Below are 16,506 nucleotides of genomic sequence, written 5' to 3'. Positions count from 1 at the left end.
GAAGACAAAAAGAACATGCTACATTAAATCATGTCTCGACGTCTTCTCTAACTATATCTTAGCTTTTTCTCTTCTGCATAATGCAGACCCTGATATTATAACGCGGAGACAGATAGTGCCGTGCTACTACTATGCAAAGCAATGCCTTGCAGGTAGATGAAACCGGGACTGTCAGGGACCCAATACTCTAAACTCTAGAGACTATCCTGATCGACAATCTTGTTCGAGAACACAAAGGGAAAATATTATTGCTGGGGTAATGGCTGGTAGTGGTTTATTTTTTATTTTTTATTCTTCCTCTCAGAGGCTACCGCCGAAGCTGGCTCGAATTAAACTATGATAACAATGATGATGACAATGATGGTGATGACGACGATGATGATAAAACGACAGTATGGATCAGCAAGCGCAGCAACGCCTCAGCTAAAGGACATGCGAACAAGGTTCGATCGAAAAACAGGCCATCCATGCTTATACGAATAACCTCTAAAAGAATGTCTCACTGGGAGACTTAGTATACAATGACATAACCTCAGAAAGCAAAAGAAATAAACTGCCCATTGAGCCTGAAACTCCAGAGTCCAGCCCCGCTAAATCTTTTTTGAACAACCGAACACTGCGCCTCTAAACTACCATGACACCCGAAGCATTTCATACAGACATTGATCGCAGGCGTGTTCTTGCAGCTGTAACAACCAGCTGCTCAACCCCAAAGTGGAGGATGGATATATTCCGACGCCCTATCGAGGATGTTCGGAATCGTCCATTCTCCGCTCGTCGAGCTTTCCGGGGTCGGCGGCGGCAGAGATCCCACACTGGGCGTCATTGTCGACGCCGATCCAGTTTGCTGGTAGCCGGCTATGCCTGCAGCAGCCGGGTTAGCGTTTGGCGGTCCAAGGAAGCCGTTTCCAGCACCGCCAGTCGGAGATCCCAGGTTGTTAAACGCCGCGTTGAGCTTCTGGAGCGCCCGCAGTGACTTGGTGAGCGGCTTGGCCCACTGTGTCTGGGTGTCAGCAGCCACGGACGCGGGAACCGCCGTGGTGGCTGATGCTGATGCTGATACTGATGTTGAGTCAAGGTTTGATATCGGAGTGTTCGTCACTCCGGGGATTGTATTAAAGTGACTGTTCTGCTGTGCTGTTGTTGCCATGGTCTGGGGCGGAGATGTTACGCTCGTACGACCTGTCGGTGTTTCGTTTGGATCGTAGACGCCCTCCGCAATCGCCCGATCGGCAATGATGACCTCAAGCTGGCGAAGAAGAGTCCATACGTGGGAATCGGATTTCGATTCTTCAATCACGGCGAGAAGAAACGCACAGCTGATGGCTCGTTGGAGACTGATCCAGGAGCGTGCGGCATGGGAGTTGACAGAATGCAACTCGATATACGACTGCACGGTCATCATCAGACTGTCAACACAGTCTCTCCGCATCGTGGCGGTAGCAGGATCTTTGGTGTCGGCTGTGGGCTTCACTGCTGGCCGGCAGAGTTCCGATGTGATGTAGGAGACGTGCAGCTTCAACTGTAGGCACTCCAGGTGATCTTTCGAGGTGAGACAATATTTGCGGTCACGAAGATGAGGGGTGGCGTCGGTCAAGATCTGCTGGATGCGTTCCTTGTATGCCTGGATCGTTTTGAAGTTCATATGAAAGTGGGGAGCCAACATCCGGCCCTTGACGACCTCTAGAGTCAGCGAAATAATTCGACATAGCGTCTCAAAGTACGATCGATCGCCTGGCTTGGAGTTAGGTCGATAAGCGATATCCGGCTGGCCCACGGCCGTTGTCGAAGGTCTATCGTATGATAGCGAAAAGTGGCTGTCTTGCCAAGCCATCGACCACCTGGATGGCATTAGTTTCATTGGCAACAATTCGAGTCAAGAGATTGCTGAGATTTCGATCTTGTTCTTACCAGACATGTCTCCTGACGTATCTTTCTCTTGGCGAGAAGCGATTAGACTCCACGTGGAGACCGAGCGATAAGCCCATGCGGAGCGTCATACCTGATTACCAAACAGTCAGATAAACTCTAAAGGGAATCGAGAGAAGAATGGAATGCCCATACCGAGCAGGACATAGGAGACACCGGGATTCATATTGTAGGACAATACATTCCCGATGATAAGAAGCGTTTGGATGGCCTCGATCGTAGGTTGCGATAAGAAATTGGTCATGCGCAAGCATTGGTAAGAGCAGCATACTGCGGAGAGTTGTTAGGATGATGGAACATTGTTGCATACCATAGCAGGACAACTCACCGTAGACTTGGGAAGTCAACTCCCGCTCTTTACTGGGCAAGTCGGACGATTGACAGCCAGACGCCAGAACGGCGAAGAGCAGCCCAATATAGGCCAAGCTCACGCCAAACGGCCGCTGGGACTGGTTATCATTAGACTTGTATACTCCCCCGGCTGCTGACCGATTATGCAGTAACATATTCAGCTTCTCCTCGAATTCAACGACGTCGGCCAGTACTGGATAGATCGTTCCTCCGATGTCTCTGTAGAAGTAAAGGAACCTGCGAAATCGGACGAGTCCGAACGTTAGCAATGACCACATTTTCCCCTAACACCCCAGAGAAGGTGACCGGGAGACAAACTCTTTGCACTGCTGATCGCTTGGAAGCGCCCCGCAGAGCGCATTCACGTCAAAGAACGACGTATCCGACGACCACAGGTCCACGAAGGGATACGTCGCGGATTCATTGTCGAGACCGAGTTTCGGGAGTATACCACCCTCGAGGAGCGCTTGCGCCTGGGATGAGCCGGACCGGTTGAGAATGTACGCCAGAACCGATCGCGATCCCAGATGTACCGTACCCTCACCCAGCGTGTTTGCGGCGTGAATACCTTCGCCATCCGGGGAGACCACCTCGGACCGGGTCCCCGTCTCTCCATTGCGCGCACTGCTCGTGGCGGTGGGCACACGGCCTCCATCATCGATCTGCTCGAGCCCCGTCCGGAGACTGGAGATGGTCTGCTCCATCTCCTTCAGCTTGGAACACACATTCTCCCACTCTTCGCGCGGTATCGAGACCCGTCCCGGCACCCCAATACCTCCGCCGGCGCCAGCCGTGGCCGTCTCGATGCTGGGATGCACAGGAGCCGTCCCATTCAGTCCCCCAACCACTCCGCTCGCGCCTGCGCCTGGTGCAGCGGGAGTGCCCCCTTCCAGGAACGTCTGGGATACCGTAGCCGCAACCTGTCGCTTCTTCGAGGGCCGCTCGTACGAGCAGAGGTCGGCGTGGTCGCGCTTGACGCAGCCGTCGCAGGGCAGGTTGCGATCGCATTTCACCTTGCGCGTATGGCAGGGGTAGCAGGCCTTGGGCTCACGAGCCTTCCTCTTGGTCCGGATGATGGCGTCGACTTGGGATTGCGGTAGTTCGGATATCGGGGTGGCGGATGTCGTCGCGGGCACGTTGGAGCCGGCCGTCGACGGCTGATACGAGGTGGATGACATGGGATTCGACATTCACACACCAGGCTCAGCGTCAACCTGTCAAGCTCGTGGCACAGCCGGAGAGAAGGAAGCACGAAACACGGACACCGGGGAATTTCGAGACGCGGGACCGAGGACCCGGGGTGAGGAGAGAGAGTCGACAATGGGGGGGAGGGCGATTGCAGAGGCGGAGGGAGACGGAGGACATGCTTCTGCCAGGCAGAGTCTTATATCGACATCGTCCTGATTTCTCTCTTTTTTTTTCGATGTTTTTCTCGATCTGTTCCAGGCGATGGGGGATGGGGTTGAGGTCAACAGGCGCAGAAGAAAAAGGTCGCTATCCCAAGGGGGGCGTTAGTGAGTCGAGCGCGCAACTAAAATCATCCTAAACTCCAACTTTCTCCAACGGGAGGATCGGGGTTCCACTCGGCCCGCGGACCGCTGAGAGGCCGCGTGTCATGTGACCGCGGGGACGTGACAGCCCTAAGCCCTAGCCGCGGCTGCATTGGGACACGAGGACCGTCACGGGATACCACATTAATCAGCAGGTTATGTCATCAGTCAATAATTCGTTAGTTATTAGTTAATTCGTTAATTTATTCATTTGTTAATTAATTAATAATTAGTCTGAAATTGAATCCACTATTATTACATCGATCATTCAAGGCTGAACGCGGGGAGTAGAGTAATAATAACTTTAGAGCCTTAGACTCAATCCATCGCGACTCCGCAAGCAACTAATATTATAATTACAGTAATAATACCCGGAGAAAACTGGCCCAATTGACTGATTATGTAATATTGATGTATGAGGTATTTTATCTATGCAGAAGATAACTCTGCCCAGCCAGAGGCGAGCCTCGGGGTAGTGTATCAATTATCATACATGAACAAAATAAACCAACAAAGAATTTTCCAAACGCCTTGCCTGTAAATGCTCCGCATCAAGACCCGACAAGATACGCCCGACTCCACTATCGATAGCCCGTGATGCAACACATTAGGGTTCCAGGAGTCTGGTTCGTCAAAAAAAGAAAAAATAAACAAAAAGAAGATGGATGGAAATGAAATAAGGGTGGAAATAGTGAGGGCGGTGGGGATGAGAGGAAACGGGAAGGGTCAGATCAGATCACATCGGATCAGAGAAATCGGATATCAAGGAATAAAGGGGGAAAAAAGAGATAACAAGATCTATAACCGCGAACGGATCGCGCAATGAGAATATGTAAATAGTGCGCCCACTCTATGAAACGGGGCCCTTCGAGCATAAGAAACGCATTTTCGACGGCGTTTCTTTTCTTTGCGTTGGTTTGTTTCGATTTTTTTTTAATGGCCGTTGCTGTCCTGGCTGCCCTTCTCGATGTCGAGGGCCTTTGCGGTGGCGGCCTCGTCATCCCCCTCAGAGTAGGCAAAGTGGGAATGACGACGGATGGCCGCGCCCTTGAACCAGAAGACGTAGGGGATCGCGCAGCAAGCAAGACCCAGGAAAGCCAGCAGTGTACCGGCCCACTCGTAGCCAAGGCGGTGGTACATCTGCTCGGTGAAAAGCACCACACCGGCACCCCAGAGGGATCGCAGGAAGGTCTTGGCTGCCAGAGCAGATGCTGCTTGATGTTGGTAGGTGTCGACTGCGGGAAGAGTCAGCTTCTGCGGGGTAACATCCGACTTCAGCGAACAGGTGTACTTACCAAGATAGTTGTTGGCGGAGTTGTACAGGAAGATGAAGCCAAATCCGATGGGCCAGCCACCGATGGCGGGTCCGATCCAGTGCACATCGGGGTATGAGGTCCAGGCGAAGATAAACAGACCAATGGGGATAAACCAGCAGGAGACCATCATGGGGATCAAGCGGTACTCCGCAGGAGGCTTTCCGTTGAACTTGGCGGAGACCTTCAGGTAGTGTTTGTTGACAAATGGCGCGCAAAAGGCACTCATGATCACTCCAAGGGCGAGAGGGATGAACATGAGACCGGTGATACCCTCACTGTATCCCTTACCCTCTACATAGACGATGGGGAAGCTGTTACCAGTCATTAGCTGTGCGACCCTTTTAGGACACCGGATGAAGATAGGGGGTCACTTACGCAACGAAGAACATGTAGAGCAGACCGTAGAGGACAGACATGTAGACGGAGATGAACAGCACAATGGGTTCCATGAAAAGGAGCTGGAACGGACGCAGCAAGAAGATCTTGATCTTCTCTCCGAGTGGTCGCGAGTCGAGTTCCTGCTCGGTCACGTACTTGGGATCATTTTCTTGCTTTCTCAGCTTCTTGGCTCGCGCCTTGAGCAGGGTTGGGGCATATGTTTCTGGCACTGTGAATGTGATCAAAATCCAGGCAACTCCAGCAAGGATCATCTGGAGCCAGTACAGCCAGCGCCAGCCCGCGCTATCGAAGAGGAAACCACCAGCCAGGGGTCCAATGGCGGGACCGACGAAAGGTGCTGCACTAAAGGCGGCCATGGGCACACCACGCTCCTCGTTCTTCCACATATCAGCCAGAGTTCCTCCGACCAGAGTCATGGGCGCACTGAAGGCAATGCCATCGATTGCTCGACACACGATCAGTGTACCAATGTTGGGGGCCACTGCGCAGGGGATCTCGAAGATCACGGCGACCAGAAGAGTGCCTGCATAGACCCAGCGACGCCCAATCACTTCTGAAAGCGGGGCGAAAACCATTGGTCCTGAGCAAGTGTGGTCGTTAGTCAATTCCATCGGCGTGAAGCTTCTTGAGGAGAGGTAAATAAATACATACCAACACCAAAGCCCACGACGAAGACGGTGATGGTAAGCAACGCAACCTCCTCCGAGACATGGAACGTCCTCTCGGGGCCTTCGAGACCTGCTGTGATAACACCACTGGCGAAAGCAACCACGAAACAAGTCCACGCGACACACATTGTGCACCACCACTTCTTGGCCTTGGACCAGTTCTTGGGATTCTCGGGATCGTCGATCTTGAAAGTAACTAGTTTCCAATCTTCCATCTGGCCCGTGACATTCGACTTGACGGGCTTGATGATGTTGCCCGTCCGGGTCTCCGAGGTGAACTCGTCCAGGTTGGCATTGTCGTTCAGCTCGCGGAGGGGTAGGTCTAGTGGATCAGTCTGTCCAGGCAGGGAACCCCAGGTCCTGGTCCGTGATGCTGGCTGTGCAGCCGTCTCATCCTCCGGCGGGTGAGGAGAAGCCATCTTGGAAGGTTGTCTTGTCAGTCCTGGTTGATGAATCGACTGCGGGATGGCAGAGTGGGTAACCGATCTGGGGGGTGGGCGGTCGTAATAATAGTCCTTCTCATTCCGAGCAGATGAAGGGGGTCCATGAGGTCTTTATATTCCCAGAGCATCTTCTTTTAGAGTTGATCCGCCAGCGATTGCAGGCTAAGCGGCATCAGGTCACAGAGCGTACCGTATTTCCTGTGGGGACGGCGACAAGGACCAATCGCTACCAGATGAAAGTGGTATTCCTGTGGTATTCCGCTGGTATTCCTGAGATGTACCGTATCGAGTGGTCCAAAGTCTGGCTGACGTCGCTGCGATATCAACGTTTGCGGACGATCACTGGCTCGGACCCGGTGGTGCTTCGGATATGCTTCGGTTGCCGCATCGAGATTCGCCGGCTACGGGTGCCGACTTACCAGATCGGGTAATATGCTGCGCGCCTAGCCATCGAAGAACAAAGAACATGTACCTCGCAGAGCGCCTAAACTCATGACAATAATAATAATAATAATAAAAAATATGAGGACTAGCTAGAGCTAGTCATATTTCACATGCTCCAGCTTCTTCTCATCAGACAGAGTGGATCCAGGACTGTACTCTAGCTCAATTGATTTATTATTATGGTATTTATTTATGACTCCTCCGTCGAGGAGACTTCATCCTGGTCCTCATTGTTTACAGGACGCAACTGACCGCCTGGATTCGATACAATGTGTGAATAGAAATGGATCAAAAGAGCTGTCGATGATGTCTGTAGTATTCTTATTTGTATGATTCATATTGTTAATATTATTGTTACAATGATGATTATAATTATCATCTCTTTATTGTACTGTACCATCTGGGGGAGAGTATTCGTGAGATAGTCCGGCGGACGGGAGCCCAGTAAACTAGGGGGTGACAATAATAATAATAAGAAAAACGTTCAACGCTCCCGAATTCAAAAGATCATATCACCCCCTGATATGCTCAAGAAGTAAACATGACCAGTTCAGGAGTCTCCACCAGCAACGAAGGGTCCACTGTCTTCCCGTCAGGCAGAACTCCAGACGGCCCCCTTGTGGATTTGCATTCACGGGTTCTGCCGCAGAGTGGAATCGTGATCGTACCATACTACGGTACATAGTCGACTACTGGCTGATCGCCCGGAGTTGCCATGATTTGAAAGGAAAGGAACGAAAAGGAAAGGCAAGGAAGGGAAAGGCCCATGATAGACTTAACTAGTAGTCACTACTCACTCACTCACTACATCCCGTAAGTTAACCATAAATGCGACTCACCGCGCCAAAATTCTCCTGTTCCCTAGAAACCTGGAATCTCAGGCCCGCCGAGACCGCGCACGGCCGCCGGCCCAAGCGTCTGTTTCCAGCAGTCATGATGCTTTTCTGCCCTGCGGCCCCGCACGCCGAACCACTGCGGATAGTCGCTAAGTTATCGCGGCCTACTCACACTTACATCACGACTTTCAACAACAAGTTTCTTCTGCTCGCTAAAAGAGCAGATCGAGATCGCTTATCGAGACGCACACGGCATACAATTGGCACTCACGAAGCGGTGCGTTTGTGAGTGATACGATTGCATCATGCGAGGGGGACCTGTCACGGAGAGAATATCTATGGGAGAGTAATGATCGTCTGCTTCCTAATCCAGATCCCAGTCTCAGTGAGGGTAATGTAATCATAAATCATGCCAGATGCTTAGACGAGCTGACAGGTCAAGCGCCTCAGTCCCCATTACCATATTATTGTCGTGTGAGCACTGAGCAGGAACCTACATTATGTATTATCGTTCTTTACCATGGTCCACAACTTCCTCGTTTCCCCGAGCAGGCAGTTTAACATGACCCCCCACCCCTTTTTTCCTGTATGGTATGGCCAATGAGACCGAATGCGGACGTGAATCCCGCCGTACACCGTGCTTCTCTCGAGTCTCTATTATTGTGCATTGTCTTCCTGTCATATGATCAGAACCAGAACTTTCATCGTTCAGTGCGATATTGTCCGGGTTGGTCTCTCAAAAGGACTTGACTCAGCTGGATTATCATTAACTACCTAACTTATCTACTGCGGCAGAGTTGCCTGCTTATGAATAATAGTTTGTTTCCCACGTCTGAGGTTGTCACGTGAGGTTCAAGTCGCATTACACTTCCAGGAAGGGTCGACCAATAAATCTGATCCATACTGGTCATTTACTCTAGTCAACACCCTCCAACGATCCTCTGGAGTCAGCGCTTAGATATGAACTAGAGCACAGGATGCAGTCCTTGCAGATGATTGGAATTACACCTCGCGCCAACTGATAGATATGATGGACGAGTCGGCTCAGACCCGATATCAGACGGAGTCGATGCATTGCAGTTTCGACCATGCATGTGACGACGGTCGTGACAGCTTCTGGCCGTTCATATTTCCCAAACATACTAAGATAGCGGAAGAGCAGCTTTGCAGATATGCAGGACCCCCCACCATCCTCACCACCACGACGAGATGTAACTTACCCGATCTGGAGATGCAAAAGTAATGCCCAATCCTCGGCCAGATATGCCTAAAACCGTAGGGTTTAGACTGTTCTCCCAGCCAGTGGGTCTGGCACCACCCGCGCGGCGCATCAACCCACCGGGACCTGTCACCCAAAGTGGGCTTTAGATCGCCAACTTCTGATGGTTCTGAACTTCTGATGGTCGTTAACTTATTTTAGTATCCGCGCGCAGTGGCTCAGCACTTCCAACCGGTGGTCACCGGGGGTCCAGGCCTCTTCGCAGCCAGGAATCCTCCGTCTTGGCAATCGATGTCGAGCAATTCTCTCGCTAGGGCCTTGAGAAAATTCCCGCGCTTTAACCTCCGGCGGACCACTGAGGTTACCAGTCTCACCTCAGCGGACAAGCCCCCGGGCTTTGTAGGCAAAGTGCCAAGGCCCTGGTTGTTTCGTCGGGCACCATTGGGACTGTCGTATAGATGAGTTAGGTACGTATGCTATAAGAATAATAATGTCCAGACTCGCGGGGTTATTCCCGATCTAGCAAGATGCTTTGCGTGAGGTCTCTGTGTGAAAAGTTGAGCCAGCCGCAAGGAACCAGGGGAGTACCAAGATCCTCCAACAGCAAAGGCGAAGTACCTGGAAGGACCCTTTCATCTCCAGATCCTTCCACCCTTCTGGTCCATAGTCGTGGCAAGGCCATGTCTCAAACCACCGGACAAGAAAAAAAACGTGGCCGTCTAGAGACTAACTCCGCCACTTGACTCCTCCAATAACATTGATGGTTGAATTATGGAATGTTTAGCTCTACGAAGTGGTCCGCCGCACTGATCACGAGGATCAGGAGAAGAAGAAAAAAAAAAAAAAACAAAAAAAATTCTTCCAGTACCATAAGCTGCTAATAATACATCGGCGGTTGATCATAACTTCTGCATATGTGGGTGACTAAGAATGTTGTTATTCGTCCCGTTGATCTGGGATGCTATTTTTCTAGTCAGTAAACTAGCGCCGTTCCCCGGAGCATATTACCATATCGGGTGTATAAGATGATTAAGATCTAATTTACCCTTCCACTCCTCCTCCAGTCCCGTACAATAATGGCATCCGTGCTTTCAGGGGTAACCGAGGATATTATTAATGTCGTATTATTATTACCGAGGGGTAACCGCTTATTGTCCTCGGTGTGTTTGACAATAATCATTCATACCCGGCTTCCTGCCTCCGTTGATCGGCCAGAGGATTGAATCTTATGAGAGCCAGCTGAGTAATAATACATACATACTGCAAGGGCGACCTTATGGTAGATAGAGGGTACGTTGCTAAGCTCCTTGGTACATACAATCGCATTTCCCATCGCAAGATACACAATCCATAGACTAAGGGGGTCACAAGCTGCCATCGTCAGAAAAAAAAAAAAAAGATCAACCAAGCTTTCACCAAGCTTTTCGTCAAGCTCGTCAAGCTTTGGAACGAGCTTTGAAACATTCCGTTGCGTCTATTGAAATGTCCTTGGCAGATCACTTTGGATGTCCTTGCATGGTTTTGAAGCTTGGAATGTTTCCCGCCATGGTTTTTTTTTCGATGATCACTATCAATAGTTCCATCCATCATGGAGACCCTTGATAAGTAAATGGCGCTCGTGACTTGGGGGCCCGCCCCCTGAGCACGGAATGTGGATCTGTGTCGAGTACGGAGAACATACATATTAACATATTATTATGGCCCGAATCGTACGGGATAGTCTTAAGGATGATGGGAATCCAACTGTCTACAGAGTGTAATTCCTGGCGAAAACATTAATAACATTGCTACTCATTTTGCTAGGTTCGAAAATGACACATTGACCAGCTAATATCTTCATGAACATAGATAAGCGGGGCATTGGATAACTATAAACATGAGAAAAAAAAAGTCTCGAACTTCTTTCTAGTCTGCTCAGAAAACCTGTCTAATTCGCCTGTGTTCTTCTACGCGCGATTTATTATTCACGATCAACCACCCGATCATTCTTCGTGACGAGCGACACATCACAGTGTACATTTCTGGGATCAACCACTGTATTATTCACTTCCTTGGAAGGAAAATCTAGTACTCTAGAGTAGCCTACCGCTCCAACGGATATACCATACCTACCTCGTCCCTTTTACTTACTTACTCGTCCAAACGACAAAAGAGCCACGCATGAAGATCACGATCCGGACCAGTAACAATAGTATTCACGTCTTCCTAAACCTCATACACTCGGACCATCTGCTCGCACTTGGACGTCTGCCCAAGCTTTACGTCTGATCCTGATAGAGGGTGGGGGTATATGCAATGGCAATCACGCTTAGACCAGATGAGGTTCCCCCATCACTTAGTCACCCAATAGTCAGCCGGTAGTTAGTTGGACGGATGATCAGCACCGGAGCGAGACCCTGAGGGCGTTCGTCCAATACTGATGTGGTTAACAACGTCGCGGAAAGTGGTCGATGGATCCGGTAGGTATTGTTACTGGTGAGACATACATGGCACGTCTAATTTTTGGACTTGTTCTAGGTAGTCTAGAGTATTCATCCTAACTGTGAGGCGCTGTGGCTTCCGCTGTGGTGTCTTGTAAGCTAAATGAAGTTGATAGTGGAGCGTTTTCCCTCCACAGCTGCCGCTGATAGTTAGCCATAGAAAATAGTATATATGGATATACAAGCTTACTATAAGAAAAAAGGTCCTTTACTGATTATGACTTCAACTGTAGAATCGAAAATCCCCAGGTGATTCTGCGTATATCACGTGACCGATAAGGCTCCGCGGGCAGCCGATAAGCCAAGAACGGCTTAGCGCGGGGCCGGTCGCCCACCAGAAGGCGAAGTCGGCGTGACTTCACGATAATTTTCGATGGCGACGGTGAAGCATCCAACGTCCAGGGACTTCCTCTCGAATCTCGTTCCCTATCTCTTTCCAGGCATTCGTGCCTTCACTGCAGTTTCCGGGACTGCAGAGGCATCTGTGAGGCCGTTCTTCACAGAACGTTGGTCAGTCTCGCCCTCGTCAACGAAATAATATTTTTTCGTTTCTTTTCTTTTTACTGGTCGACTCATTTTCTTTTGCCTTAAGGCTGTTCATCATTGAAAAATGACTTCCTCCGACCAGGCCAGTTATCTGGCTATCCCGGGCTCCGTTGCCTTTTCCCGATCTCGTGGCCGTGCTATCGCAGCTAGCATTGGAGCCCTCGACGTCCGCGCGCAATGGATTCACTATGTCCACACCGCACAGCCGCTGCAGGAGAGAGAACGCGATGTGCTGGAGCAGCTCCTCCGTTATGGAGATATCGCCGACGTCCCTCCTACCTTCGATGAAGCGAAAGATGGCGCCTTCACCGTATACTACGTTTCGCCTCGCGTTGGAACGATATCGCCATGGAGCTCTCAGGCTACTGGTATTGCTCACGTCTGCGGTCTGAAGCAGTCCATCAAGCGAATTGAGCGGGGGATGAAGATCTCCTGCCTCTTTTCCGAGTCTGAGCAGCCAAAGCCCAATTACCTCGATGTGCTTCACGATCGGATGACTCAGATCATCGGCACCGAGGAGCCAGACCTCCACAAGATGTTCTCTGAACTACCTCCTCAGCAGCTGGAGACAATTCCGCTCCACGCTGGTGATAAGCCTCCAAAGGAGATACTGCAAGAGGCAAACAAGCGCCTGGGTCTTGCACTTGATGAGTCTGAAATTGACTATCTCGTCGAGGCCTACGGTCCCAATGGCCCGCTGGCTCGAGACCCTACCGACGTTGAGCTGTTCATGTTTGCTCAGGTCAACTCCGAGCACTGTAGACACAAGCAGTTCAACGCGTCTTGGGTCATTGATGGAAAGCAGATGCCTAACAGTTTGTTTTCGATGATCAGAAACACCCACAGGAAGCACCCCCAAGCTACGGTCAGTGCGTACAGTGACAATGCGGCCGTGCTTCAGGGTGAGCCCGCCGTTTTCTGGGCCCCCAACCAGACCACCGGTGAATGGACTTCCTCGAAGGAAATCGTTCATTTCCTGGCCAAGGTCGAGACGCATAACCACCCTACGGCCGTGTCGCCATACCCCGGTGCCGCGACCGGTTCCGGTGGTGAGATTCGTGACGAAGGAGCCGTCGGGCGCGGATCCAAGCCCAAGGCCGGTTTGGCTGGATACTGTGTCTCTGATCTCCTGATCCCCGATCTGAGACAACCCTGGGAGCTTGATGTTGGCAAACCGAACCACATTGCCAGCAGTCTGGATATCATGCTCGAGGCCCCTATTGGAAGTGCTGCTTTCAACAACGAATTCGGAAGGCCTTGTACAGTCGGTTACTTCCGTACCCTCCTTACCCAGATCGATATTGGAAACGGCCAGACTGAGCTCAGAGGCTACCATAAGCCCATCATGCTTGCTGGTGGCGTTGGAACCGTCCGCCCACAGCATGCCCTCAAGGACCCTGGTGCCGTCAAGACTGGTGCATACCTTGTCGTCTTGGGTGGACCGGCCATGTTGATCGGTCTGGGTGGAGGTGCAGCCTCCAGTATTGCTTCTGGAGAAGGATCTGCAGATCTGGACTTCGCCAGTGTGCAGAGAGGAAACGCTGAGGTCCAGCGCAGAGCACAGGAAGTTATCAATGCCTGTACCGCCATGGGGGAGAACAACCCCATCAAGTTTATCCACGACGTTGGTGCCGGTGGACTGTCCAACGCGCTCCCTGAGCTTATTGAAGATGCCGGCCTGGGCGCTACATTCGAACTGCGCGAGATCGACAACGCTGACAAGAGCATGAGCCCTATGCAAATCTGGTGCTGCGAAGCCCAGGAAAGATACGTCATGGCCGTCGGAGAAGAGGGAATGAACAAGTTCACTGCCATTGCCCAGCGCGAGCGTTGTGGCTTCTCTGTCGTCGGTCGTGCAGGCGGTGCCACTGAGGAGGAAAAGCGACTCATCCTCCTTGACAGAGAGTCCAAGGAATATCCTAAGCCCATTGATCTTCCTCTTTCTGTCCTCTTCGGCAAGCCCCCGAAACTGACCAGGACTGTCGACTCTCGGAAATTGAAGCTCCCTGCTGTCGATGCTAGCCTGACGACATACCTGCCTCAGATCACCGCTCCTGTGGAACTGGTTGCTGAGGCAGCTAAGAGAGTACTGTCTCTCCCTGCTGTTGGTTCCAAGTCTTTCTTGATCACTATCGGTGACAGAACCGTTGGCGGTCTAACTGCCCGCGATCAGATGGTGGGACCTTGGCAAACGCCTGTTTCTAATGTGTCTGTCACCGCTACGGCCTTGATGCAGGGTGTGAAGACTGGAGAAGCCATGGCCATGGGTGAGAAGCCGACTCTTGCTCTCATCTCGCCGGCTGCTTCTGCCCGTATGGCTGTTGCCGAGGCCCTCATGAACATCGCTTCTGCAGACCTCATTGACCGTCTTAGCCGGGTCAAGCTCTCCGCAAACTGGATGTCTGCCAGCAGCCATCCTGGCGAAGGTGCTGCCATCTACGAGGCAGTGGAAGCTATCGGATTGGATCTGTGTCCGAAGTTGGGCATCAGTATCCCTGTTGGAAAGGATTCCATGTCTATGAAGATGAAGTGGACTGACGAGAAGACCAAGGAGTCGAAGGAGGTGACTGCTCCTATGTCCCTTGTCATTTCCTCGTTTGCTCCCGTCGGCGATATCCGAAAGACCTGGACACCTACTCTCCGACGTGTCGAAGACGTGGGTGAATCGGTCCTCATGTTCGTTGACCTCTCATTTGGCCGCAAGACTCTGGGTGGTTCCGCACTGGCCCAGGTGTTCAACCAGGTCGGTGACCAGTGCCCGGATGTTCACGATGTCGAAATCCTCAAGGACTTCTTCGATGCTACGCAGCAGCTGCAGGAACTTGGCATCGTCCTCGCCTATCACGACCGATCCGACGGTGGTCTCTTCACTACGCTGGCTGAGATGATGTTCGCGGGACGGTGCGGTGTTGAGATTATGTTGGACAGTATCTGCCCAAGCTCTGACACCCGTCACGTCGTTGAAACCCTCTTCAACGAGGAACTTGGTGCAGTCTTCCAGGTCCGCAAGGGCCATGAGACGCAGTTCCGCTCGTGCTTCGCTACATGCGGTCCGCCCCCAGGTCTGATTACGAAGATTGGTCGTGTCTCTGAGAAGTCCAAACAGAACCTTGCTATCTACCAGGGACAGACGCTGGTGTACCGCAATTCCCGTGCCAACCTCCAGCAGACCTGGGCTCACACTTCCTACCACATGCAAAAGATTCGTGACAACGCAGCCTGCGCTGACCAGGAATACGCCAACATCCTCGAGGACAGGAACGCCGGACTCTCGTGGAACCTCACTTTCGACCCTAAGGACAAGGGCCTGCCCTTCCTCACCAGCCTTAGCAGCATGTCTCCGTTCAGCAACAAGCCGCGCGTTGCCATTCTCCGTGAACAGGGTGTCAACAGCCAGGCTGAGATGGCATTTGGCTTCAACCTCGCAGGTTTCTCTGCCGTTGACGTGCACATGACTGACATCATCTCTGGCCGCGTTTCCCTTGCCAGCTTCGTGGGTCTCGCTGCCTGCGGTGGATTCTCCTATGGGGACGTCCTGGGAGCTGGTCAGGGTTGGGCCAAGTCAGTGCTTCTGCACGAGAACACCCGCAAGGAATTCCAGACCTTCTTTGAACGTCCCGACACATTCACTCTCGGTGTCTGCAACGGATGTCAGTTCCTGTCCCGTCTCAAGGAGCTGATCCCCGGTGCCAAGGACTGGCCCAGCTTCGAGCGCAACGCCAGCGAACAGTATGAAGGACGTGTCTGCATGGTTGGCATTTCCGACCCAGACCCATCTTCTCCCTCCGTCTTCCTGAACGGCATGAATGGCTCCTCCCTCCCCATTGCCGTTGCTCACGGCGAAGGTCGCGCCTCTTTCGCCCCTGGCTCTCCTGTCACCGCCCAGGATCTTGTCAAACAGAACCTCGCGCCCATACGCTACGTCGATAACACCACCCTCAAGCCGACCATGACCTACCCATACAACCCCAACGGCAGCCCCGAGGGTATTGCTGGTGTTCGCAGCCCGGACGGTCGTGTTCTTGCCATCATGCCTCACCCCGAGCGAACAGTCCTCAACGGCATTGCCAGCTGGCTTCCTCCTTCTTCCGAGAGCTGGGGCGATGTCGGTCCCTGGGGCCGTGTGTTCTACAGCGCGAGAAGATGGGTTGGTTAGAAGCATCATTTTGTATATTTGCAGGGTCATTTTGCTCTTGATTTTTCAGCATTTTGAACCTCTCTTCTCCTAGGAGAGAAAAGAACAAATTACCTATTCCTTTTGCCTTAGTTTTAGATGAGATGGAGTTCGTTGTGGTAATTTGATGTGGCTTTTGTCTTGGGTTAGT

General features: G+C 51.8%; 3 protein-coding genes across 3 annotated transcripts; 1 reads left to right on the top strand and 2 right to left on the bottom strand.

Moving 5' to 3' along the window:
* Nucleotides 1-224: 224 nt before the first annotated feature.
* Nucleotides 225-3,797, bottom strand: C8Q69DRAFT_480790 (fungal-specific transcription factor domain protein). Its single transcript, XM_028631547.1, has 5 exons — nt 2,599-3,797; nt 2,258-2,517; nt 2,065-2,199; nt 1,912-2,002; nt 225-1,841 (listed from the first exon to the last, which is right to left on the bottom strand). The coding sequence occupies exons 1-5, from the start codon at nt 3,468-3,470 to the stop codon at nt 704-706; spliced, it is 2,496 nt and encodes an 831-aa protein (XP_028481604.1). The 5' UTR covers nt 3,471-3,797; the 3' UTR covers nt 225-703.
* A 912-nt stretch (nt 3,798-4,709) lies between these two features.
* On the bottom strand, nt 4,710-6,711 carry C8Q69DRAFT_112707 (putative efflux pump antibiotic resistance protein). Its single transcript, XM_028625131.1, has 4 exons — nt 6,197-6,711; nt 5,522-6,125; nt 5,126-5,457; nt 4,710-5,065 (listed from the first exon to the last, which is right to left on the bottom strand). Exons 1-4 carry the CDS (start codon nt 6,630-6,632, stop codon nt 4,764-4,766), a joined length of 1,674 nt encoding a protein of 557 aa, XP_028481603.1. The 5' UTR covers nt 6,633-6,711; the 3' UTR covers nt 4,710-4,763.
* Nucleotides 6,712-12,245: 5,534 nt separating this feature from the next.
* Nucleotides 12,246-16,337, top strand: C8Q69DRAFT_448040 (phosphoribosylformylglycinamidine synthase; the record flags this gene model as incomplete). The annotated part of the gene is made up of 1 exon (XM_028629261.1): nt 12,246-16,337. The coding sequence occupies one exon, from the start codon at nt 12,246-12,248 to the stop codon at nt 16,335-16,337; it is 4,092 nt and encodes a 1,363-aa protein (XP_028481602.1).
* Between the last annotated feature and the right edge of the window lie 169 nt (nt 16,338-16,506).

The sequence above is a fragment of the Paecilomyces variotii genome, assembly GCF_004022145.1.
Source record: "Paecilomyces variotii strain CBS 101075 chromosome Unknown C8Q69scaffold_15, whole genome shotgun sequence".
Lineage (NCBI taxonomy): Eukaryota > Fungi > Ascomycota > Eurotiomycetes > Eurotiales > Thermoascaceae > Paecilomyces > Paecilomyces variotii.
The sequence above is the reverse complement of the archived record's forward strand: the minus strand, read 5'-3'. Positions and strand labels throughout refer to the sequence as shown.

Bases quoted from the DNA above. Each gene is read 5' to 3' on its own strand.
- C8Q69DRAFT_480790 (XM_028631547.1), bottom strand. From the start codon at position 3,470: ATGTCGAATCCCATGTCATCCACCTCGTATCAGCCGTCGACGGCCGGC. The intron at 2,518-2,598 runs GTTTGTCTCCCG...CCGATTTCGCAG, and splicing joins AGCGATCAGCAGTGCAAAGA to GTTCCTTTACTTCTACAGAG. The intron at 2,200-2,257 runs GTGAGTTGTCCT...AACTCTCCGCAG, and splicing joins GTTGACTTCCCAAGTCTACG to TATGCTGCTCTTACCAATGC.
- C8Q69DRAFT_112707 (XM_028625131.1), bottom strand. From the start codon at position 6,632: ATGGCTTCTCCTCACCCGCCGGAGGATGAGACGGCTGCACAGCCAGCA. The intron at 6,126-6,196 runs GTATGTATTTAT...ACACTTGCTCAG, and splicing joins CGTCGTGGGCTTTGGTGTTG to GACCAATGGTTTTCGCCCCG. The intron at 5,066-5,125 runs GTAAGTACACCT...CTCTTCCCGCAG, and splicing joins CTCCGCCAACAACTATCTTG to TCGACACCTACCAACATCAA.